General features: G+C 37.9%; 1 protein-coding gene across 4 annotated transcripts in view; it reads left to right on the top strand.

The window, feature by feature from the left end:
* Window positions 1–22,804, top strand: part of vcla (vinculin a) — a 156,392-nt gene extending 133,588 nt beyond the window's left edge. For 2 of the 4 annotated variants that reach the window (XM_039773575.1, XM_039773568.1), the window contains exons 16-20: window positions 1,510–1,812; window positions 2,158–2,282; window positions 9,894–10,079; window positions 18,426–18,641; window positions 22,511–22,804. In XM_039773575.1, the coding sequence (XP_039629509.1) occupies window positions 1,510–1,812; window positions 2,158–2,282; window positions 9,894–10,079; window positions 18,426–18,641; window positions 22,511–22,789 (1,109 nt within the window). In that variant the 3' untranslated portion in view covers window positions 22,790–22,804. The remainder of the gene's footprint in view (window positions 1–1,509; window positions 1,813–2,157; window positions 2,283–9,893; window positions 10,080–18,425; window positions 18,642–22,510) is intronic. The other 2 variants (XM_039773582.1, XM_039773585.1) reach the window with 1 other exon arrangement.
* The last annotated feature ends 3,942 nt before the right edge of the window (window positions 22,805–26,746 follow it).

The raw sequence follows: 26,746 nt of genomic DNA, 5'->3' as shown, positions 1-26,746 counted from the left end.
AACTTCAATGATGAGGTCTGTGGTTAATTATTTAGATTTCAACCCATCTTAGATGGGCAGTATACCTAGTAAATATTTTAATTGTATTGCTTTTATAACTTAATAAATTATTCTCCATGCCACAGTCCAAGAGTGATGCTTGAGAAAAGTTGCACTGGTTAATCTGAGCTCACAAGTCTGTACCATATCTGTTTGAGTCTGAACCTTGCTACAGGTTATTCCTAAAGATGGATCTGTACTTTACCAGTCATACCTAGCAGGAATTCAAAAGTCATGGTGACAGAAAAATCATCATCTTCCCAAAGAAGCCCCATAAACATATACACTTATTTTAGGTTTATTAAATAAATTGACATACAGAACTCAGTATATAATCGCAAAATGTGATCATCTTTTTAACATTGATACCTCATTGATGCTTAATGTATCCTTGTTAATGTACTGTATACTCCACTCAATGCACCATGTGTGGTTTGTTTTTTTGTTTTAATTAAATCCCCCAAACCCCCCCCAACGAGAAACTGACTTTAGAGACCTTTTTAGGGATCAAGGAGCAAATATAAGATTTATTATCAATCAGTTTGCAATGCCAACTTTAATATAGGTCAATTTGGGACACTGCCTTTTTTTAAATTAAGCAATAAATTCAAGGCCTTCTGTTAAAGTCAATGTATTATTTAGAATGTTTAACTTTATTGTGCCATGTTTGTGTCTCATATGTTACTCTAGTTGAATTATTATTATTGTGTACCTGGCAGGTTTCAGTCAGTTATGCAGACTGCAGCTGTCTTTCTAAAAAGAAAATGTGAAAGGAAACAATTTGATGGCTCAGTTAATTTGCAAAGTTACTTTGTGTCTTGCCTTTCTTTTGATTTGGGTAAAAAGTGGTGCTCTGCTGGCACGTCATTTATGCAACAGTGGCTGTATTTCTCAAAGAATAGTTCTTTGCTAGCCTTCGAGGTGCTTTTGCAAATAAATTTAACTTAGTCATGTTGTTTTGGCCACCAGCTTCATTCCTCACTATTATTATTGTTACTGTGGTTATTTTTGTCTTAACGAAAATCAAAACATTACAAATATAAGTTTAATGCAAAGAATTTACTTCAATCTTCAAAAAAAAAAAAAACTGCTTAACAAATTTTCAAAACTTCCACTTTAATTGCGTGTTTAAGATCAAGTTTTTCAAATGTGTCTTAGGTTTTTTGCCTATTTTCGATGGTTCCTGTTGCTAAATCTGTCAATACCAAATGACTTACTATACTGTATTTTGAGATGCAGATTCTGTGGTTAATATATTATGCATTTTAATCTCTTATAGACATTTAAAAAGAAAACAGCTTACAATTTACTGTGATGAGAAGCTTTGACGTTTGTGCTCTCACAACTACAATCTTTGTTTTTATTTTTTTTTCAGTTCTGAATAATCTTAACTGTCTAAAATATATCATTTAATGTGAACTTTTTTCTTACATGGTGGGATATTAGAGGAATTCTTTTTCTTTCATTAAGGTTTGGTTGATGAAGCCATTGATACAAAATCCTTGCTGGATGCCTCTGAAGAAGCCATTAAGAAAGACATTGATAAATGTAGAGTGGCCATGGCCAATGTTCAACCACAGATGCTTGTTGCTGGGGCTACTAGCATTGCCCGACGGGCTAATCGAATCCTGCTTGTTGCTAAACGTGAAGTTGAGAACTCGGAAGATCCTAAATTTCGTGAAGTGGTGAAGGCTGCGTCAGATGAACTGAGCAAAACTATTTCTCCCATGGTAATGGATGCCAAAGCAGTAGCAGGGAATATCCAAGACCCAGGTAAGGGAAAGGTGGATATCACTATGTGTAACCACATATTTAAAGCATATTTTAAAGCATTTTTTATTTGTAAATTAAAGTACATGTATTCAGTATATACTATATTTTTTATATTTATATTTACATATATGTATACATAAATTTTATAATTTTTTTCTTTGTATTTTTTTTCAGCACTCCTAGTTTTTGTGTATTTGTAGATTTTGCTAAAAAGCCATTTAGATAATGGACAATTTTGACCTCTACTATGCATTGTACTTTTTAGTTATGTTGCTTTTTATATCTTAATGAAGTGTTGCAGCTGTGTAGAAGGAACATCTGACATGCTTTTCTTGCTTTATGTAGGCCTCCAAAAAAGCTTCTTGGAATCTGGATACAGAATTCTGGGAGCTGTAGCTAAAGTACGGGAGGCCTTCCAGCCCCAAGAGCCAGACTTCCCCCCTCCTCCACCTGACCTTGATCAGCTTCATGTGAGTTATTTTGCACTTTAATTAAACATATGTCACTCTGTGAATCACAGCAAGGTCATTTCTGATATAATTATTGCTTCAGAATGTTTTAACTATTATATCCATCTAGGACAGTGGTTCTTAATATTTGTATTAACTGGGAAAAATAATTATTTCTTTTAATTTTATAGTAGAATGAGGAGTCTTTTTAGAATTGTGACAATGAAGTGATAGACTATTATTCTTATTAATGAAAACTGCAACAAAATATATCGTTAATGAAAAAATTGTTACCTAAAACTACAATAAATGACAGAATTTCAGAAAATTAGAAAAACTAACTTTTGTAATTTCATTTTTTGATTATCACCACACTAGTCTTTGTGCACAATGTACATATGAGCATGCAGTTGCTGGTGTATTTATTTAATAGTGCTTAAAATCATGCAGTCATAAATTTGGTTAGGAATGAGCATTGATGCAAGTATCATGTGCAAGTATCTCACTGCTGGCATCTAAATCTCTGGATTTCATTGGTCATTTCATCTCTCGGTCAGCTTTCCTTTTTAGACCTGAGAGCAGTTACACAGGCAAATGCCTACATGGCATACAGTCAGTGTTAGCCACTGAGCCGAAGTTACATGTGTACATTTATTTTTAATCAGGTTATTAGTACTGATTTTTCAACGTGGGCAGTGTAGTGCCACAGAGCTTTATCGATTGCAGATGGGTTGTTTGCAATAATCTTATTATATTTAGAATGCTGCCGTATTGCAAAGTTTTTAACAGGAGATCATGATATGCTGTATTGTTAGTTCTGATGAACGCCATCCTGCTCAGAGTTTATTTTAACAAGAATAATGTACCCAATCTGCTCTATTGAAGTAAACTCTGCCGTTGGATCTGTGTGCAGCAATCTTTCTTTGTCCAACTTTTTCATGTTTAATATATGGCTTATCTGTGATAAAGCAGTGGAGCTATTGGATTCATTGCAGACTACAATTGTGATATGAATTAAAAAAAAAAAAAAAAAAGAGGAATTTGCACCTCAAAATAAGACGACTCTGTGTGATTTGTTTACTCTCTGGTGCTGTTGAGGTCAGGCTGGGATTGTTAGATATGAACTGAACAGCAAAATGAATAGCCATTAAGTGGTCCATGTCGTCCAGCACTTGACTGTGAAACTGATAATGAAATCTGTCTGCTCTTATCCTATTTATTGCTCCTTACCACTGTAGGTGATTATAACATCTACATTTATACACCTACTTGTAACTGTACAAAAATTGAGCGGTTTGTTCATGACTTTCTTTTTTTTTTTTATTCCGGTCTGCTGCTTAATCTAATTTAGAACTTTGCCTTTCAAATATTTAATTTTTTTTCCTGTGTTATTAGTGTCATCATTGCTTTTATTTTTGTCATATTCCTTTGACTGTTTATGAAGGACTTTGAGCATTTGAAAGATGTTACATAAACAAAATGTACTATTATTATTATTATTAGTATTGTTATTAAACAGCATTATGAGCTCAGGTTTGATTACCAACTAAGTATGTGTCTGTAGAGTAGCATGTTCCTCCATATGTATATGAACTGCATAATTTTAGATAATTTTTGAATAGGTGAATATTAGAAGTGTTTCATTAAGCACTCTCAACTTCCAAAATCTGTTTATTCCTACTTGTCCTTTTAAATCACATATTCCCAGTTTAGGCTTACAGGGAGCTCCACCAGGTTTTGCATGTTGCTTATTAATTGAAAGATCTAAAATGTTACTTTACATATGAGATAGGGACTGTTGGTTTGTTCTTAAGTTGAATTTGTAAGTCAGAACAGATACATTATTTTAATAAATGCTATTGTTGACGGACTGTAACCAAGTGCTCTGCCAATGAATGATTCAGTTTCACCTCTCTCTGAACTTTTTACTAGTTCTACTTTATTTTCCATGGTGATGGTTTTTCTCTTATTTACTTATCACTAGCACTTGCATCAGATTTGTGTTTCAGAAACATTGTTGAAGGGTGAAGACAAAAGGTTAAGATGAGCTGTTCTGCACAGCACTGTACATACTATCACAGCAGGAAGGCATCCCTCGTCAGCACGTCTGGCGTACTGACGAGAGACTACTTCCTGCTATGTATGTAACAGTATAAGCAGGCTTGTTATTGAAAATAAATGGGGATGGCGAGGGGTGATTCACCATTCACCCACCACACAGTCACCTCCACTTGCAAACAATATGATGCCTGCAGTGTCTGCCCACCAAGATTGAACAGGGTGCTGTCAAAGGCGGGTAGTGAATCACCCACCTCTGCCCCCATTCAACAGGCAGCCCCCCGAGGCACACTATACAATGCTGCTCCCCGCCGCCCCATTCACCCTCAATAGCCTCCGTTCAGCCACAACCGGGTCACCGCTTGCAGAATCACCAGCCCTCCACCAAGAATGAATGAGGCAGTCAGGAGCAGTAGCTGCGGCGGCATGGTGGGTGGGCAGTGAATCACCCAATCAAGCCTCCGTCCTGCACATGAGCAGTAGCTGTGGCCCCGGCAACTATGGACCCCGCGTCAATGCCTGCTGTGCACCCAGCCACCCACTAAAAATGAATGGGTGTGGCTCCCACTGCCCCATTAATAAACTGGAGCTGCTCAAGGGACACTACACTGTGCAAGCTGCGAAGTCGCCCCCTCCAGCCAACGCTTGCAGCGTCCCCAGGCGAAAGATGACAGAGCGGCAGTTACTGAGGAGCCAGCATTGCGTTCCCCAGACAGATGGAGCAGCTGCGGCTCCGTTCATAAGTCGTATGTCAGATGTCTGTAACTTGGGGACTACCTGTACTTGCAGAAATGCAGCAGATACATGGAAAAACGTTCATCTCTCTCTCTGCGGTTACTGTTATTAATACAGTTCAAGCAGTGACTTCAGCAATATTTCAAAAGTTAACAATGTAAGAATTCCATGAAAATAATACACTTTCAAAGTTTTGAAATGAGTGGATAACATAATCTGCATCAGGAGGTATCAAAAATAAATATAAAATACCAGTAAACAGCGCACTGCATGATAACATGCAGTGAATACACTTGACTTGAGCATTCATAGTTTTCATCCTCTTTCTCTGAACGTTTAGCATTCATTTGCTCAGAGGTTGATGCGCTTGCTGTTTCCTGAGCAGCTCTTCTTTTCTCCACCCTAGTGGCCCGCTGCTTCTCTTCTTTTGTCGGCATCTCTTCACATTAAAACCGATTAAGTCAGTGTTTGTGTTGCAATTACTTAGTATGTTTTCTTTAATTTTTCACTTAAGCTGACACTTGAGTCTTCAATATGCCTCAAGAATGATTTAAGATATGAAGAGGTAAGGGAAGTGATGGCGAAGGTGAAAAAAATGAGAACGTCGCCCATACGCATGCGCCGCACAGCTGCCCTGCTGCCGAGAGTTGATTCTACAATAAAATAAAACAAACATAAAAACAGGTATAACCTTGGAGGTCAGTCATCACCTCGAAGTGGATAGTAGACGTCACGTAGTATATGTGTACCAAATTCAAGTCAATAGTTCAAACAGTTTGCGAGCTACAGGTGATTTAAAATCCTGGACAGACAAATGAACAGCCACCGTAGTGTATTATATATAAAGAACAGTATATATGTGCAGTGATCTTAATGCACACAAAGGGAATCTCAAAAATAAAGAGTTTTTGAAATTAAATAACCATTTTCTAAAAACTTGTTGCAGGTTAAAGTAACAACATCAGAGGACACTTGTTGTCTAATCCTGTCAGGTTTTGAATATTCTGGAAGTCTTGAACGGTTATGTTTGAGTTCTGTCACAGACAATAAAATTGGATGTATTGTAAGTTGATACGTACAGCATGAATTGTGTACAACTTGACAACTATAAAAAAAAAAAAAAAAAGTGTTTAACACTTCCAATACTATGTCTGTGTGGACATTTTTGATGTGACACAAAATAAAAGTTAATTGCTGACAAACTATGAATAAATAAAAACATAAAAGAACAATATTAGTTCCAAAAACACTCACATGATGGTTTAAATTAGAAAAACCAACAACAGGGGTATCGGAATCTACCCTAGGCTAGGAGTCCATGTTTGCTAGAAATGCATGGTGGCTGGATAATCTAGGATGCTTAATGAGGCCCAGCTAAAAAAAAACAGAGTAGAGTCTACAGAGAGTTCCCCAGGATTTGAAATAACCAGCTATATCAAAAAAAGTAGCCTGCTAAGGGTTAAGGTTGGAGGAGTTGGTGACCACGGCTTCTGTATATTCAGGCACAAAATTCAGTCTGTTGCTTTCAGAGGATGAATTTATTCTTATTTAGTCTGACTATTATTTCTAACTCATTTAAATATATTATGTTACAAGACAAGATAATCCAAAGTCACTGTGCAGAGGCCACATTATTGCACTATCAAGGCGAACAGTACATGAATCAATTATTTTACTTTGTAAACTAATTCCATCCAATGTAGTGGAATAAAATAGCAATAACAAACAACATTTTGCCTTGAAACAGCAACAGGATTTTCTCACTTTTAAGTTAACCCATGGTGGATTTTTAAATAACTGGTACTGAAAGTTAGGTCCAGGACCATTAGTCCTGTTATGTGGTATTTTTCTGACTAATTGTTCAGAGAACAGAAAGTGAACTGTACGAATTATGCAACTTAGAAAATAGTTGCTGGGTGCAAATGTCTAAGGGTCATGAGCCAATTTGTCTATTTTGATTGACAAAGTTTATTGGAAGAGAAGTAGGTGGACTGGATGAATCAACACTGAATTATTTTGAGCTGCTAGTTACCACACTGTTCCCAACAAAATTATCCAGTCAGTACCTTTGCAGTAGTTGGCTATGTAGCTAATGATATGCTCTTATGGAACCCACTGAGTCATTCTGTGGGCTTGGCACACACAAACTAAAGGATGGGTGTTTAGGTACATCACCAGTCTGATGATGGATATGAGTGGGGCACATCTAGACAGACAGTGTCTTAGCAAGGACATAGTAGGGCACATCTCCATTGGCAGAGACAGACCAGGGGCCTCATGTATAACGGCATGCGTAGAACTTGCACTATAACATAGCGTAAGCACAAAAGCCGAAATGTGCTTACGCACTGAAAAATCCAGATGCAGGAATCTGTGCGTATTCCAACTGCCATGTTCTTCTGCTACATAAATCCCGATCAACTTGAAAAGTAACGCTCGTGCACACGCTTTATGTAACGCCCCAACTCCTCCCAGAATTACGCCTCTTTGAATATGCAAATCAATATAAATCGCCCTTAAACTCAGCCTTCTGTGAAAAGACAATGGGAAAAGCACGGGGGAAAATATAAGAATTTCAGCGAATACCAAGTGGAGGCAAAGGAAAAACATACTATTTGTTCAAATAAACTGTGGTATAATCAACAAAAGGAAGTTGATCGAGTGACATAGCATGTTGGAGAAACTTGAAAGCTCACGTTCACAAAATCGCACAGTGCCGGAAATAAAAAAGAAGTCACATATCAAAGTCGCCGTGAAAAGCCGAGTTGTAGCCCACTGTCTGAGTGTCATATGAAAGCTTATTAAGGTACAGAGAAAAAAAGGCACACAGTGGGGAAAAAGCACGAAATGTCAACTTCAGTTTCGACATTTCCACTTTAATCACGTAGTTTATTTTGTCATTAAAGTAGAACATCATATACTTCATCTTAAAATCGTTTAATTAACCAGTTTCTCAAAAAACATCGTAGTTAAAGTAGCACGTTAAATGCTTTGTTTTGTATTTGATCTTCTTTGTGCCTATGTGTGTGAATCACTACTTGCTTCTTAAACCGGCTCTCTTCCTCCAACTGGACACAGAATCCATTACATTCGTGATATTACAGCTCTCTGAATAACTAAAATACTGAGATGTATACGTGATATCATTTTCATGATGATAGGAGTTAAAGCACGTTATTAAACATGTGTTTCACTTCCATGAAATAATTTATTGCAGCAGTACTCAGGGGTGGCTCTAAGCTTGTGGTGGCACTGGGCAGAGGAAGAATCGGTGGCTCCTTCGCCCGCCAATGTCAGTAAGGTAGCTTATGCACGGTGGATGGCCACGTCCGTTGCAGACACTGCATGGCCGCCTCGTGCTCATGACACAAGCATTTAACTTTTGCTGAAATTTGTCGCTGCGTTTTTAGCTGTGTTGTTGTTTTATCTTTCTGTTTTATATTCAATATATATTGGCGTAGCCGTCACTGCAGTCAGTGCTTTTCTTTTCCCAAGTAACTGATCGCCACACAGTCAGCTCTGTAATAGAAGTTAAGCCATCTGTAAGCTTAGCGCCGATTCTTCAAAACGTTTAAGGAACTTTGAAATATCTTCGTAGTACATGTTTAATTATTCTATCCTTAACGACACTCCCAGTGAAGAATATAGATTATTTAAATGAAGTTTAAAGTTTTATCTGTATAATTTAATAAACATATTTTGCTGCATTTCACCTTAAAAATTATATCGTCATCTGATGTAAATAAGTGGCTCAGGTTGTGCGATATTATAACTGTAGTGCAAGTTTACAGTGGGGTGATTGTACTTATAAGTACTAACAGTTATACAAGGAGCAATTGATTGAGTGCGTTTAAAGTTCTTGGGATGAAACTGTTTCTGAACCGCGAGGTCCGTACAGGAAAGGCTTTAAAACATTTTGCAGTGGCTGAGACAGCGTGTCCATGAAACTGTATACCGATAATTCTCTTTACGATCAGTTGCTGCTGTGATTCACACTTAGATACAGTGATATAAATACTCCAAGTGGTGCAGTGAGAGTAATATGGAAAAAGATGATCCGCTGTGGCAACTCCTAACGGGAGGAGCTGAAAGAAGAAGAAGAAGGAGAAGTGAGAGTAACAACACTAAAGCAGTTATGGTATTTGAAATACTATGGCTGTTCCCTGGACCATTATATTGTTACAAGTTAATTACAATCAGATGCGTTACACTAATAAACAATATGCAGTTAGTTTCAGTGTATTTATAAAGCCGCGTCAGGAAAATAATGAGTAACCACACAGGAACAGTAGCACTGCTTTGACGCTGGGTGCCGCAGTCTGCAAAACCGAGCGGAGAACTTGCGTACGACAAGGCATGAGGTACCTTGGAAAAGTGCGTGGCTTTACGCGAAGTGTAGGTTTTAAACATCTCAATTTGAAAGTGGAAAAGTTCTTACGTAACATTTCTGTGCGTACCCACTGTTTATACATGAGGCCCCAGGAGCACATATGGAAAACTTAAATATGCTGGTTAGATATTTTCTGACTTGCTGATATAAATTGTGTTATCTCTGGAACCAGACCTATCATTACCTGCATGTGTAACGTACTGTACTTTATGGTGAGACCATTCAGAAACCTTCTTTAAAACTTATGAAAATAAAATATTGTTTAAAATGTACTCTGTTAATAATGACACTGATGAAAAATGTCAGTAAGAGCTTATTGCACCTGCAGTAAAGTTCGTGATGATCTGATTAAGAATCAATGCATTAGACTTTAACATTCTATTACTTCTAGCCAGACAGCTGGGTCTCATTGTTTTTTTAGTGGGAATAAACTTGTATTCTCTGTGCAGGTGAGCGATGAGCCTGCTCCACCCAAACCCCCACTTCCAGAGGGAGAGGTACCTCCTCCAAGACCTCCACCTCCAGAAGAAAAGGATGAAGAGTTCCCTGAACAAAAAGCAGGTGAAATGGTCAACCAGCCAATGATGGTTGCTGCCAGGCAGTTGCATGATGAAGCCAGGAAGTGGTCTAGCAAGGTGAGCACTTATGGAGATTTGGAACCTGATGAGCTAAGAATGAAAGGAGCATGCTTACAGATTTCCCTTATCCAAACGTTTTATGTTTTCTGTATTTAGTCACAAAGGTGGAAACATTTAATATACTTTGCCTAACATTATATGAGTATTAAAATAAAATCTTCTCATTTTATGAATTGTACTTATTATAGGTTTTAATGCCAATAACACTAACTATAGGCTCTTTTTATTTAGGTGTTGATAAATAAAGATCAGTCTGCTACTTCTTTTTAATTGCCTTGCAACAAAAATATTAACCCATAAAGCATTATTCAGGTCAGGAAAAACTTGCTGAACATTTACATGGGACATTGATCCAGGTGTTTTAGGAGCACCATAAGAAAAGTGTGAAAAGTTCAATGAAATAATCTCGGTGTAATTGGCTATATAAAATAAGGTACTGTAAAGATGGTTTATTGGAAGAACTTTTGCTTGCATTTAACACTAGAACTACCAGTGCCTATGAGAAAAGTCGAAAATCCGGCCCCCTCGCATTTGACACTGCTGTTTTCACATAGACGCGCTAAAACAGAGGTAAACTCAAATCATAACTGGCTCTTGCATACAAAGGACGATGTATGTAAGGACGGTGCATGTGCCCAAAACATTTAACATTTGTATGTTACTTACCTAAAAGCCAGATTGATCTGGATCTTACATACAAAGGATGGTTTACCTCTGTTATAGCGCGTCTATGTGAAAACAGCAGTGTCAAATGCCCTTGATGGTGGTTTGGTTTGGGATTGTGAACGCGGCTGAGAGAATAAAACTGAATAATAAAAAAAAAAAAACACTAAACTAACCTTTACAAGTATCATACATTCATACCGGCTGTTACAGACTGGAATCAAATGTATGTTTTTATACTAAAATAGTAAGAATAAGAGTAGTGCACTTAACATGTTATTTATTTGGATTTATTTACTTACTTCCTGCAAAGTGCAGAGCTATAGCACGTCTTTATGTGAAAACAGCAGTGTCAGATGTGGAGGGGCGGGGGTAGGGTAGGATTGTGAACGTGACTGAGAGAATGAAACCGAATAGAATAAAAAAAAACCAAAAAAAAAAACAAAGCTAACTTACAAGTATCATACATTTACACCGGCTGTTAAAGACTGAAATCAAATGTATGTTTTTATTCTAAAATAGTAAGAATGAGAGCAGCTCATTGCTCAAAACTGAATCGTCGGGGATCAAACCTGTGAAGTTTTGATTACCAGCCTACAGTTGGTACCGTTGCGCCACCGAAGCAGTCGTAGTATGCGTGTCAATGTAGCACCCTAAGGTTGGTTCTTTTTTTGAATAAAAGTGCATTTGTTCTGTTACATTTGTACCTTTTGTGAAAGTGTTTCTTTTATATTTGGACTTCAGGCTTCACACATTATAAATTTCATGTTTACATTTTGTCAATTATTACTAAAACATGAAAAATGTTTCTTTTTTAATGATGTGTTTACATACAGTAGATCGTTGTAGACACGGAACACACGTGTTCCAAATAATGATATAGTATTTATAAAAGGTGTGATTTTGCTTGACTTCTAACTCTATACAACTCCAAGCAACTGACACGCAGGTAAACAGACTTGAGCTGAGAAAACTGTGTGCCGGTGGGGGATGTGATAGAAGACTGCTTGCTGTTTGCTGTTTATCAACACATTTAAAGGACAAAAGATGCTAATGGAGAGGTGAGAAGCGATTTAAGGTGGGACGGATCTACGAGTTTTTTCTTAGGCTCTGGTAATTCTAGTGTTAAAACTATGAAGCCCTGATGGACACTGTGATGCTGTATCTCTATGGCGTTGAATCTATAAAATATATATTGTTTTGCCAATTCCTAGTTATTATATGTTGGCAAGGATTGCAACAGAGCTCCTCTTCACTAAGTCACAGCAACTGGCTCTCCTAAGACCTTTACATGGTTTCTGTCTACATTGACTTCTTGAAGATTCAGTGTGATAAAATGATCTGTCTGGTAATAAGTATTAGCAGATTAAAGCCATGGTTCTTGCAGTGTACTGCATTGCATTTTACCAAATAATTCTACTGGAGTTTAGATGGATTGGTTAGCAAAACACTGGAGTAACTCAAAGTGCCAGCCAGCATTTCAGTCCTATATGCATATCTTTAAACCAATATCTTCTGACTATTTCTTTTTCTCCATCTCTGTGCATAGCTAACCCAAAAACGCATTGCTCCAAATTGAAAATGGCTTCATTTTAGGTACTTCAAATTTTGATAAGATTGCAAATTACTTTTGACTACATGTATGTAGTTTTAATTAAATCTGTCAACAATGCTTTGATTCAAGTTCATTTGTGCTGAGGCTATAATATTAAAAATAAATGTTGCATTGACATATATAAAGTAAGTGGCAAATGGAATGGGCTCCTTGGCATTGTGTCAAAACAGTGCGCAGCAGCACTTATAAAATTGGCACCACACCGTTGAGCATAATGTTTCACAATTGCTTGGCTTTAGAGGTACGGGATGTTACAGCTTTTATTGGACTTGATCAATGTTATGCACTTAGCTATTAATAGGATTTGAGCATGATATTTGTGATTTCAAGTCCAACTGACACCGTGCCAGACTAATGCATTTGATGTTACCTTTGAATATTCATGCATTTTGGCAAATGCAATTCATAATATCAATGTAGTAAATGATTAACAAAAGTAAATGTTAACATTTTACATATAAGTAAGCACAATTTTAGATGAAAATTTTGACTCATGGTTGAGTTTTTAGCAGTCTACTTTAAAGTATACAAATAAAAAAATGAAATGATTGGAAAAAAAGTGTTTATTTATTAGATGACAAAATATATACAGTATATGCGTGTGTGTGTGTATATCTATATATATATATATATATATATATATATATTATATAATATATTATATTATATATATATTATATAATATATATATATATATTATATATATATTATATAATATATATATATATATTATATATATATTATATAATATATATATATATTCATTTTTATTTCCCACCTATATGTATGTATGTTATGTATGTATACATATATACATTAAGGATCAGAAGTATGACCACACCCAAAAATGTTCATGGTTTTGATAGAAATTGGTACCTTTTTTTCCCAAGATACCAAACACCAGTGTCCTGTGCAACAGTGAAAAGATGATTCTGATATACTGGTCTTAGATGCTGCAGAGTTTTAAAGAAAAAGCCATATGTGACACTGGCTAGTACAAAGAAAAGGTTAAAATGGGGAAAAGAACACAAACATTGGATTGAAGATGACTGAAAAGCATATTATGAACAGAATCCTGTAGTCATCTCTTTTTCTGTTGCAGACAATACTTATATTGGGTATGTATTTAAGGAGGAAGCCAAGTGAGGGCTTGTAAGTAGTTTGTTTCTCAAACTACACTCTCTGACATCCTTATTCTTTTATGCAGTGGACTGTCTGGGGCTTTCATGTATCTATTCCAGTTAGATCCAGTTTACAGTAGCATACTTGTACGTAATTTTCAGTTACTTAGCCAATCTGCCATATGGAATCACCTTCATTCTGCAAAAGATAATTTGATGTGTTTCTTGAGAAGGATGTTTCATTTTGACTGTTTTTGAACACAGAACTGAACTTTAGGAATCTCAGTGCCTTCTAAACCAAATAAACAGCATAACAGGTTTCAGTGGTGCTAATGTAATTAACAAAGGTTTCTCTAATAACCAGTTAGCATTGTGGACTTTGAACCTGAACACAGACACCGACTCACAATGTCCCAGAAACAAACACATTTATTATTTTCTTCTCCACCTGCACCCACAATACAGTGCACAATTCCCCATCAATTCAGTCTCCTCTTTCTCTTTGGACTTCTTCTGCCGCCTCCACCCCTCCCGTCACAAGCTCTGTCCTCTGCCTCTTCACTCCGGCTCTCCGAATGGAGTGAGGTGGCCTCTCTTATACTTCACCCGGATGTGCTCCAGGTGCTTCCTGATGCTGTCCCGGCAGCACCTCCTGGTGTGGGGGAAGTGCTGCCGTAATTGTCCGTGTTCCCCCTGGCAGTGGCCACGGGCCCCTACAGGGATGAACTTCCAAGCTCTGTTATTGTGGCCCCCATGCAGACCAGGGCGGCTGTTCTCTCATGGCCCAGGGGAGGTATTGTCCCTCTCCCGGTCCTTCCAGGCGTCCCGGCTGGGCAAGATCCCCAGCCGGTCGCCACATCATGTATTCATGGCTAATTAAGGATAAGCTAAGGGAGTGTACCATTAGGACACTGAAGAAACAGCTACTGTAAATGGGGATTTACTGTCATATGTGAAAAATAACTTAATCAGTCATTTGAAGCAGTAATAGTCATTAGTAACACTAGTAATGTCTTGTTTGTATTTTTTAATTAGTTTAATGGTATAGATACCAATTTATATCCAAACTGTGAAATTATCTATTTTTATCCAAGCTTTTGACTGGCAGTGTGTATATACTGTAATTCCAAGACAGGATGCATAGTCCATTACATTGGTTTACTCCTCTGTTTTAGAGTATTCTAAATTAAACATTATCTGGAGCTGACAGCACGCAAACTAAACTTAATACCATACGATAGGCAACTCTGTCAGTGCTCTTGAACCAGCTTGATTTGCAGATGCTCTTCTAAGGCAATACAGACCATGATCTTGATGTTGGCATGGTATTGTTCTAGGAACAAATTGACAGTGGGAAATGTAAATAAGAAAAGTAGAAATAGGAATGTAATTAGGAAGAGTCACCCTCTGCATAGTACTAAATATATACCGTAGAGTTACTAATTTCCTTTTCATTTATTCATACTGAAATAAATGTCATGTTTTTTTTTAATTTTCATTTATTTGGTTTGATTTAACTTCTTTGCACTAAAAGTGTCCATTTCCTTTTCACTTTGCAGGTGTTGCTTTACTATGTTTTATTAACGTGTTTTCTCTTTACTTTTCTGACACTGTAAGGACCTAATCTATGGTGAATCTTCACATCTGTCTTACATCTTGCCTTCACCTTGCGGGCACCCCAGACTTGTGTACCTCATTCTCGGCACATCTGCACCACTGTGCTCTGCATGCTGCTTGCAACGTTCTTTTCCAACTGTGATGCAGAGTGTCTCAACTTTCTAGTCTCTGGCCAGCAGTGTGCATTTTAGCCTTGAGTGATTACTGTAATGGATTTATCAAGTTCCTCTCCAGCAGCAACAAAGCTTCTCTTTCTCTGCTCTCTGATTTTGTCTGTGATCAGTGAAGGAGCCTAAGGGATTGTGGTCCAGATTGTCTAAGAGTCACAGCTTGATGAATACCATTTCTTTATACAGTATGTTCAGAATTGTTTTCATCCATACATTTTGGTTTGATTTGATACCCACTGTGTTTAGGGTTTTGTTTTCCCACTAATAGGTGATTGTGTGAAAAAAATGCTTGTGGACAGAATTGCACCTCTTTTCTATTTATGAGCAGCTGTGTTTTTACAGTTGTAGAAATGCCCGTTCTGAGATTTATATTGCATTCAGTACTATTGATACTAACGAGTAGACAGACACACAAGGCTGAGATACATCACAGCATAAGCAATAACACATTCTGAAGTAGCAAAACATTCCCTTTTATAAGGCACATTATAGTCAGACACGAGACAAAAATACATCCTCTGAAAAACATCTTGCCCTGTGAAATGTGACCTGTGCTCTGAGAAACACATGGCTTGGATGCTGCACATTGAAATAGTTGGTCAAGGACTGTGTATCACAAAGCTAAAATACACTGCCTATCTCTGCCTTAAAGATGAAGAGGAAAGTGCAGCAAGTGTTAGTTGTGTCATGTTGCACAGCTCTTTTTTTTCCTGACAGAGTGTATGAGCATTGAGCTCAGAGCGAAGTGCTATTTTGGGACATACTGCGGCTGCCAAGCGCTGTCGCCAGCTCTGTTCACACACCTGTTATACTTGGTATGTTTGTGCTGATGGATTTTTATTTCCGGTGCCATTGAATTGAAGTAAATAATCCAATACTAAAAGGCTCAACAGTGGTTAGCACCGTAATCTAACTGATCCTGCAGACTTTGTTGAAAGCTTGCCCTGGATCCACATGGATTTTTTTATCATAGCATTCCATTTTTTATCCATTTTCCCAAATCATGTGTGATAGATTAATTAGCAGCTTCTGTAAGTGATTGTGGGGGAGCCTTGTGATGACACCATCTTAAGGTTTGGTTCCCACCTTGCACTCGCTGTCTTAAATCAAAATAGGCACTTTCAGTAAAAGGATGATTGAATAAGTTGAAGTTGAAAGCCACATAATACCAGTGATGACAACACGCAGGACTGATTTGCAGACTGTTCAATAGAACATAATGGAGAATACACAAGTGTGAAATACTGGGGTTTTGGCATCTGTGCAGACACCCCAAGATTTTACCTTTCCTAAATTATACCGTATTGATGGGTTAAATTGTTCAGAAATTTTAAAAGGCTCAGACAGTCTTTGAGACCCTGCCAAAAAGCAGGGCATGCAGTCATAACAAACAGCTTTAAAGTGCTACACATAGGTAATAAAACATAAACTGTAAATGCAAAAAACACACTTTAAAATGATTTAAGGGTTTTTATTGACCTTGTGTTCTTTTCTCAGAGGTTAATAAATATTAATATCATAAAACATGTACCATCTAAGGCAAGGGGAGTTCTGCTCAAACTTTACAGTTTACTTATAAAAGCACTTTTGGAATTCGTTTTTTATGGTAGCCAGATTTCCTAGGGTGCCACCATTTTTTCCATCGCTGTTGCCACAATGTCACTTCAGTTATTATAGAGCACATTTCCATATTTGACAGGATTTACAGTATGTTAAAAGTGTGACTGTATAAAAAATGGTGCATTAGATTCATCAACATCTGACAACTGTCTTTTATAGGTTTACTGGTACCTTTAGTATTGTTTATGTATTCCTTAGTACAATTACAGGCACTTGAGTTGTGATTTAGCTTTCATGGCAATATTTAAGACTTCCTCGTCTGGTCATTCCCATTAACTGCGGAGGCCTTTCCTTATGCGAGGCTTAGCTGACAAAATAACAAGTCTTGTCACGAACTGTTCACAAAAAAAAAAACAGCCTGTTGATTTGAGAGGCACCCAAGGCTTCAATATGCTGGAAGATGTCATTTTGTGGACCTTGAACAAGTCTTAAAACAAGTCATGTAAAACTTTACATGTAATTTCATGAAATTTCTTATGCAGACAAAACTGTCCAGGCCAGTATTGTGTCCAAGTCTCTCTGTAACAATTTAGCTGATTCTCCATTATCTGCTGTTCCACCTAGTTTAGTATAAACTGCAAACCAGCTTATTGATTATAGTCTTTTCCATATCATTTATGTTTATTTATTAATATTATCTTTTTTTAAATAATTTTATTGTAATCATTCCATACAAATCAATCAATTTTTACAAAAAATAGGATTGAGATTGAAAAACAAGTCGACTCCCACCCATGAGAGGGAGAGCATGGCCAACGGGGTAAAACGTAAGGCTTGTGAACATACCTAAATTGATGAGTTTAATAGACCAATAGAAATGAATGGAGAAGAAAAAGAAATGAGGAGACAATTGCTTCCTCTGGGCTTTAAGAGCTTATTCTAAAACATTATTGATTAGATCCTGCCAGGTTTTGAAAAAAATTATTTACAGATCCTCTAAAATGTATTTATTTAAAAAGAACAGCGGCATCAGCACTGGACACCACTTTTAACATCAGCCAATTCTTAACAAGTTCTCCTCACCATTACTCTTTGCTTCCTGTTTTTGACACAGTTGTGTACCCACCTACAGAGTATGCCTGGAACTTCCATTGCTTTTAATTTGATCACTGACCTTTCTAAAAGCCTGTCCTACAAGTACATGTTGTTGATGGCTAAGCTTTAAAATTTTGTTTGAATAAAGCCTACCCAAATCAGTGATAGAGCCCCCAAAAAATGATCAAGTATAGAGAAATGGTATTCCCAGCAATAAGAAACTGTGCCAGTGACTGTTGGACTTGCTGGATTCTCTGCGAATTCTGAAGTCATGAGCTTTGCTGGTCAGTGTGTTGCACCACACGCAGAAGGCGACATCTCTCTTTTCATTTGCTCTCATCTTTTCTCTTTTGCACTGTTCTTTCATTTCCTGCAGCCAAATGATTGCACGGCTACTCAGTTGTCATGATTTTCTTCCCGCCGATCTTCCTCTTGCGCCTCTCATTCTAACTTTCTCCTTGTCTCTCCATGCACCCCCCTGCATCCTGCTGCACCTCCCCAGCCCGATGTGACTGATGAGGGTAATGATGCTGCTGAGGCAGACGTAGATATAGATGAGGAGGATGATGCCGATGATGTTGAGTTCACCCTCCCCTCTGACAATGAAGATGATTACGAGCCTGAGCTGCTCTTAATGCCAACCAATCAGCCTGTTAATCAGCCCATGCTGGCCGCTGCTCAGTCTTTGCACCAGGAAGCACGAAAGTGGTCCAGTAAGGTATTCCCGTTTTCCCACTGGCGATTGGCCCTTGTGCATCCAGTCATTCAGAACGCTGACCCATGTTGACTGAATTTGGTTTTTTCTTGCATCACTCTTGGTCTTTGCTGGGCTTCCATTAGTCGTTTTTGTGCTGAATGAATAGTTTGTCTGCACCTTTGAACAATCTGAAACTGGCTTCACAAGTTCTTCAGCTTGCTCTGACGTTTGATTTGATTTGTTTCTGTTGACACCCTTAGGGGGTGAAAATGCTGTTTTCTTCAGAATCTAACTTCACAGCTGCACTTCCATCTGGGATCAATTCAAAAACATCATATCACCTGTGAAGCCATGGATGACAGTTTCTCAATGACTTCCATATAAATATTGAAGAACAAAAGCACAAGAAGTCATTTGAATATGTCTGTCTGCTTTGTTATATAAATACACTTGCTTTCACCTCAGCTAAAGTACAGCTGCACAGTTGCTTGGAGTGCTTTTTTGAAACAAAAAACAAAAAGAAAAAAAGGAAGATTGTCTGCAGCTTTCTGGGTAATTGGGCAGGTCGATTTATGGGCAATTTAGTGTAACTCTCAGTTGACGTTTACTGTTAGTTTACATGCTTGGTGGTTGAATTTACAGTATTTCTGTCACTTTTCTGGACTTTGGGCCAAAATGTATTGAGCTTTTCAAGCTGTCTCAGGTAAAAACTGATCTCTAGAGGGTGCAGCGATTCACAAAATACTCAAGATGAATGTTTCTTGGCACATCTTTCTAAAGGAGTGCAATTGCATCCAGGTTTTACTCGTTGATTTCATAGTCCCAAGACCAGTTTCCACCTGCAATTACATTCCATGCATATTTAAAGATTGTTCCAAATTTAGTCTTCCCAGCAAGAGGCTTTTTATTGTTTTTTGTAGTTCACAGAAGTGCAGTCCCTCTCCTCAGCCTCTTTAAGTGACATATACCTAAAAGGCTTTTGCAAAGACAAATAAGTCCTGCGGAGGAGCCTTCCCCAGACTTAATATAAGTTTAAAAGCTATTTTAAAATAAGTCAGGGTAAAAAATTAGGATCGCAGCTTGAGCAGGAATGCACCCCTGCAGTCCTAAACTGTGGCTTTACGCCACATACTGAGTGAGCTGCATTATTGATCTTCACCATGCGACTATGTTAAAAATAAATAAACAAAACAGAAAGTGCCATTGGCTAACAAGAGGGCACGTCAAAGTGAAGATCTGTGTGCAATATGAGGACCAGAATAGGATATGGATGCATGGATTGAATGGCTGATGAAAATGATGTGCTTTCTACTTCATTTTTGGGAGGATCTGGTAATTTATACCTGAAAGCCAAGTAATGGTTTTACAACAGCTGCTGCCTAAAGCAGTATGGCGGGGTTGGACTGTCTCCTACTGTGAATCTAATTGCATTAAACAAGAGGTTCAGGATAGCCACAGACCAAACAAGGTGGTAGACTACATCGCATTTTCCCAATCCTGGTTCTGGAGGATCATTGTGCGGCTGCTGGTTTTCAGCCCAATGAGGATTTTTTTTTCTTTTCCAAAGATGGTCCTTAACTAATTACACCTGATATTGTGGTAGACTAACCAAAAAACCCAGGTTTGTATGGGGATAAAAAAATAGGTGAAAAACTGTAATTTGGAACTTCAACATGGCTAAACAATACCCACGATGAGACAAAAAAATGTACTTTCTGACAAAAGCTGTAATCCAGTGAGACAATAAAATTATTACCCAAATCAGTTTAGAAGAAAACACTGTATTTTATGGTCTTAGATGAGATCCCACTTTGGCTGATATAAAAGTCTGTGTGTGCTGATGACAATGTCCTCCAATCTGCCCCAGCGCAATCCTCCTACTTGATTAGAATTGAAGTCCCTGCATCAACACTTTTTTATTACAACCCCTTTCCCTGATACAGCATATATCCTGTATTTTAAGTTGTACCAACACCAATGCACTTGGCAAAATATCATGAAAATCAGTTCAGCCATTTTTGCTTGATTGCCAGACAGACAGCTGGGTAGCTTTATGATTCTGTTTATATAGATTATGATAGCTATAATCTAATCTTTATATATAAATTTAGAAATAGCCAATTGCCCATTAGACTTTTTTAAGAATTTTAATTAAAAGACAGAAGTTTGGAGGGTAAAGTAGTTGTACTAACTAATCATGGCACTGGAGAGTGGTGACATGTTATACAGTATGTTGACTTGCATATGCAAGTAGGAATTTCACTGTACTGTGCACATGTGATAATATTGACCATATAATCCCATATAAATGCTTTCATAGATGTTATGACTCAACATTTTTTTTTTTTTATTTCTTCATCATTTCTGCATAAATCACATTGTTACAAATTTTGTATAAAGTGAAACACATTCCATATTAGGTAGAAAACAAAAAGTTCATCTGGATAGGATGGCTGTCTCTGACCTGGATTGGGAAATGGAAGGTTGTTGTCGTTAAAGGAAAAAGAATAAATTAACCTTTCAGATGTTATCATAAAAATAATTTTTTTCGCAGACTAAAAAAAAATTTCAGTGAGTAAACCAAACTGGTTAAGTATGTAGTTGACTTGACAAACCCTGAGTACATAGACCTTTTTATGCTCATGTGTTATCTTTGTGCACACAGCCTAAATTCTGCTGGTATCAAATTGGAATCTTTTAGTTAACTACAGACTATATATACCACATGCTATGTATTGGCTCTGTATGAGTATATGTATAATAAGGCCTATACCTGGCGCTAACCTGGAGTTAAAAGCTACCCACCTCACAGATTGAGACACTTCATGATGTCACTTGGGAGAGAGAAGGTTTAATATCTGCTGTGTTTTCATTTGTACATTAATCCTGTCACTGGGGAACATTTATGAATCTGGCACCTGATTTGTCGATTGTGGATTAGTTGTTCTGCAGATTTAACAACTACGTGTTATTTTTCAAGTTGCCTTTTGTGAAGATTGCCCTCTCAGGACAGTACAGACCACTTGTTCGCTGAGATACACACCAATGTTCTGTTAAGCCGCTTGGTGGGGATCTGTGTGAAGAAATCACAAGCGATTGGCTTCAAATAATAAAATTGAAATGCTTATTTACAAGCAGACATTCTTCCTTTATGAATTTGATTACTAACTCTTTCATCTCAATTCCTGCATGAACTATATCGGAGTGTGCTTTTTTATTTTGATGTTTACTAGCAAAATCATATTTGGCCTTCTAAAGGCAAAACTCTTACTTGAGAATTTATCAGACTAAAGAGGAGGATTTCAAACTGACAAGATGGGGTGATAAACTCTTGTTTTTCTTTTTTTTAATGAATTGTTCAGTTTACGGATTAATTTTGTTTTTTGGAATAAAACACATTACTTATTGATGTATGAAAAATTGAGACTTTACAAAGAAATAATATGCACATTTACATCTGTAACTTAAGAGCAGAAAAAAACTGAAACACAAATGTTGGAGGTCTATTTATTTTATTCTTCATTCTTCTCAGTTAGTAGTGACTACTTCTACCATTGATGCATTACTGACTTCTGACTGTCTAATTTCAAACAATTTTTTTTTTTAATACGGTAAGATGGGGGTGTTCCTTTTAGAAAAGGAAGGCTACAAATGAATGTGTCTTGGGATTTTATTGGGAAATATTTAATATCAAATTAAACCTACTTATCTTGTGCTATTTTTATTAAATAAACCCACAGTAGGAGTTCAGGGTATAAAGTTCACCACTTGCTCGATCTGACAGTCGAGATACGCTCGCCATTGTTGCATCAGTTTTATGTGTTTCTTTCCTGATGCTATCTTGCACTTTGTCAGTTATTTCTTCTGCTGTATCTTCCCAAATATCACAGGGTAATGACATCATAGGTGCTGCCAAAAGAATGGCTTTGCTGATGGCCGAAATGTCCCGGCTGGTGCGAGGTGGCAGTGGCAACAAGCGTGCTCTTATTCAGTGTGCCAAAGACATTGCCAAGGCTTCAGATGAGGTCACCAGACTGGCCAAGGAGGTGGCCAAGCAGTGCACTGACAAGCGCATCCGAACAAACCTTCTCCAGGTGAGTACTATCCAGAAATGGGAAGGACAGTTACCGAGGAGGCTGCATTTTGTTTGTTTTACCCCTTTCATTTGACATTCTCTTGGGGTTTCTTATGATTTAATTATGTAATAAGAACCTCTTCTAACATACATATCCTTGTGCATTACATATATTTTGCATTATTTCAATATGTCTCTTTAATTAGTCCTTTACTTTTAGTCTCCATAATATAGGTGGGTTTCAGCTTTAGTGAATAATGAATTTGTAAGACTTTCTCAAAAAGGCAGTATTGCCACTTGAGAAATGTACTCTTTGATGTTTAATGAATGGTTCGATGTGGTGAGGCAAATCATCAAACTTAAATTCTGATGTGCAAATGTATTTGTCATCATGTTATCATCTTCTGTGTTGCCGTTTTAATTTTTTATTTTTGCATCTTCGCAACAACATCAGAATGCAAAGAATTTTTATCTTTAACATCTTTCTTCTCTCAACTCACAACTTGGCAAAACCTGACATTGTTTTCTCACCATGATGATTTCTCGCACTGCCACCTAGTGGAAACCTCCAGATTTACTTGAAGTATAGACAATATGATGCTCTAGAGCAGCAGTGTCCTCAAGCTCATGCTTCATATAACGTTAAGTATATCCCAGCCTGAGATGGATTGAAATCTGTGTAATTAACACAGTGCACCAACTACTGGAATGTATTTTGAAATGCTTGTAGTAAAAAAAACTTTGCATTTGTCAATCCAACACATGGCAAATCACAAACATTTATAGTAGTAAAATATGTAATGTCCCATCTGTTGGAATGGCAGAGACACAGCAACCAGACGAACACAGTTACAAGACACTTGTCCTTTTATTAAGGTGGGCGATCAATTAGAACGTATTGGTGAAAGGTTACTTTTGGGGGCAGGAGCAAGATTTTATTGCCAAAGATCTTTTTCAGAACTGGATTGATTCATGTTCGGAATTGGTTACAGTGGTCCTCACAAGCTTTCAGAAGCCACTTCATTGTTGAGTAGGTTGTGCTGACACTGAGGACGGACAGACACCCTTCCTTGGGGTCACAGTACAGTTGAATGTGTGTGCTATTTTGGGTGCATCTTTAGTCTACCGGACAGTGATGCTACTTTTTGTGTTTAAGGATTTTTTTTTCTTTTCCCCAGTACTGATGCAGTGCCCTCTGCTATAATTAGCATCTTTGGTAATTAAAAGCAAAATGAGCTGTGAAGCAAATGGCATTATTGTTTATCCTCTTGAGCCCTCATTCAAAATATTAACAAAAATAAAACCTCTAATTGAAGAAAAATAATTGTAAGAAAAAAGAAATTCTCACCGTAAAACAAATACTTTTCTAAATTATTGGCACCCCTCATTTAATACTTTGTGCAACCCCCATCCACAAGATGACCGCTCTGAGTCTTCTCCTGTAATGCTTGATGAGGTTTCAGAGTTCATGACAAGAGATCTGACACCATACAGAGTGTCTTGCAATCCTTCGGCTTGCACACTCTCCTCTTCATCTCATCCCATAGGTTTTCAATGAGGTTTAGGTCAGGGGACTGGGAAGGCCATGGCAACACCATGATTCTGGTCACTGAACATTTTTTGTGTTGACTTTGATGTTTGCTTTGGATCATTGCACAACTGGAAGATTCAACCACAACCCAATTTAGGTTTTCTGGTTAGTGCAGTCAGGTTTTGATTTAATACAGTTAAGTCCATAAATATTTGGACATTGGCACAATTTTCATAATTTCAGCTGTGTACAGCGCATCACTTTTTTCACATTTTGTTATGTTACAGCCTTATTCCAAAATGGATTAAATTAATTTTTTCCCTCAGAATTCTACACACAACACCCCATAATGACAACGTGAGAAAAGTTTACTTGAGATTTTTGCAAATTTATTAAAAATAAAAAAAATTGAGAAAGCACATAAATATTCACAGCCTTTGCCATGAAGCTCCAAATTGAGCTCAGGTGCATCCTGTTTCCTCTGATCATCCTTGAGATGTTTCTGCAACTTAATTGGAGTCCACCTGTGGTAAATTCAGTTGATTGGACATGATTTGGAAAGGCACACACCTGTCTATATAAGGTCCCACAGTTGACAGTTCATGTCAGAGCACAAACTAAGCATGAAGTCAAAGGAATTGTCTGTAGACCTCCGAGACAGGATCTGGGGAAGGTTACAGAAAAATGCTGCTTTGAATGTCTCAGTGAGCACAGTGGCCTCCATCATCCGTAAGTGGAAGAAGTTTGAAACCACCAGGAATCTTCCTAGAGCTGGCCGGTCATCTAAACTGAGTGATCAGGGGAGAAGGGCTTTAGTGAGGGAGGTGACCAAGAACCTGATGGCCACTCTGTCAGAGCTCCAGAGGTCCTCTGTGGAGAGAGGAGAACCTTCCAGAAGGACAACCATCTCTGCAGCAATCCACCAATCGGGCCTGTATGGTAGAGTGGCCAGACGGAAGCCACTCCTTAGTAAAAGGCACATGGCAGCCCGCCTGGAGTTTGCCAAAAGGCACCTGAAGGACTCTCAGACCATGAGAAACAAAATTCTCTGGTCTGATGAGACAAAGATTGAACTCTTTGGTGTGAAAGCCAGGCGTCACGTTTGGAGAAAACCGGGCACCGCTCATCACCAGGCCAATACCATCCCTACAGTGAAGCATGGTGGTGGCAGCATCATGCTGTGGGGATGTTTTTCAGCGGCAGGAACTGGGAGACTAGTCAGGATAAAGGGAAAGATGACTGCAGCAATGTACAGAGACATCCTGGATGAAAACCTGCTCCAGAGCGTTCTTGACCTCAGACTGGGGCGATCGTTCATCTTTTAGCAGGACAACGACCCTAAGCACACTGCCAAGATATCAAAGGAGTGGCTTCAGGACAACTCTGTGAATGTCCTTGAGTGGCCCAGCCAGAGCCCAGACTTGAATCTGATTGAACATCTCTGCAGAGATCTTAAAATGGCTGTGCACCGACGCTTCCCATCCAACCTGATGGAGCTTGAGAGGTGCTGCAAAGAGGAATGGGCGAAACTGGCCAAGGATAGGTGTGCCAAGCTTGTGGCATCATATTCAAAAAGACTTGAGGCTGTAATTTCTGCCAAAGGTGCATCGACAAAGTATTGAGCAAAGGCTGTGAATACTTATGTACATGTGATTTCTCAGTTTTTGTATTTTTGAATAAATTTGCAAAAACCTCAAGTAAACTTTTTTCACGTTGTCATTATGGGGTGTTGTGTGTAGAATTCTGAGGAAAAAAATGAATTTAATCCATTTTGGAATAAGGCTGTAACATAACAAAATGTGCAAAAAGTGATGCGCTGTGAATACTTTCTGGATGAACTGTACGCCACCACAGCAGATTTGACATATATAATCACATGATTGAAGTGTAGGCTTTCAGCATTAATTCAAAGGGTTTAACAGAAATATAGTAGGAGCCATTCAGGATGACAGCTATTTTTCACATGGTCCGCTCATTTTCAGGGGCTCAAAATTATTTAGACAATTAACTGACAATCTGTTCAATAGCCAGGTCAGAGCAGGTCCCTCATTATTTTATTAACTGTTTAGCAGGTAGAAAGGTCTGGATTCGATTCCAACTGTGGAATTAGCATTTGGAAGCTGTGACTGTGAACCCTCAATGTGAGGTCCAAAGAGCTGTCCATGCAAGTAAAAACAGGCCATCATTAGCCTGAGAAAACAAAACAAACCCTTTAATGAGATAGCAGAAACATCTGGTACATTCTTAAAGAGCAGCACTAGAAGGCCTTTCCTTTGTGAATTGTTTTGTCTTCACCAAAAACAGTTCAGTTTTAGAACAGTGTTCTTTGGACAAATGAGATTAAGACCAGTATGTACAAGAACAATGAATTGACAAGAATATAGAGAAGGAACCGCTCATGATCTGTAGTGTACCACATCATCTGTGAGACATGGTGGAGGCAATGTAATGGCATGGGCCCACGTGCCTCTCAATGGAAGTATGTCACTGGTGTTTATTGATGATATGACTGCTGACAAA

The sequence above is a fragment of the Polypterus senegalus genome, chromosome 1, assembly GCF_016835505.1.
Source record: "Polypterus senegalus isolate Bchr_013 chromosome 1, ASM1683550v1, whole genome shotgun sequence".
NCBI classification, from domain to species: domain Eukaryota; kingdom Metazoa; phylum Chordata; class Cladistia; order Polypteriformes; family Polypteridae; genus Polypterus; species Polypterus senegalus.
Note: the sequence above shows the minus strand (reverse complement) of the source record. Positions and strands in the feature narration are given on the sequence as shown.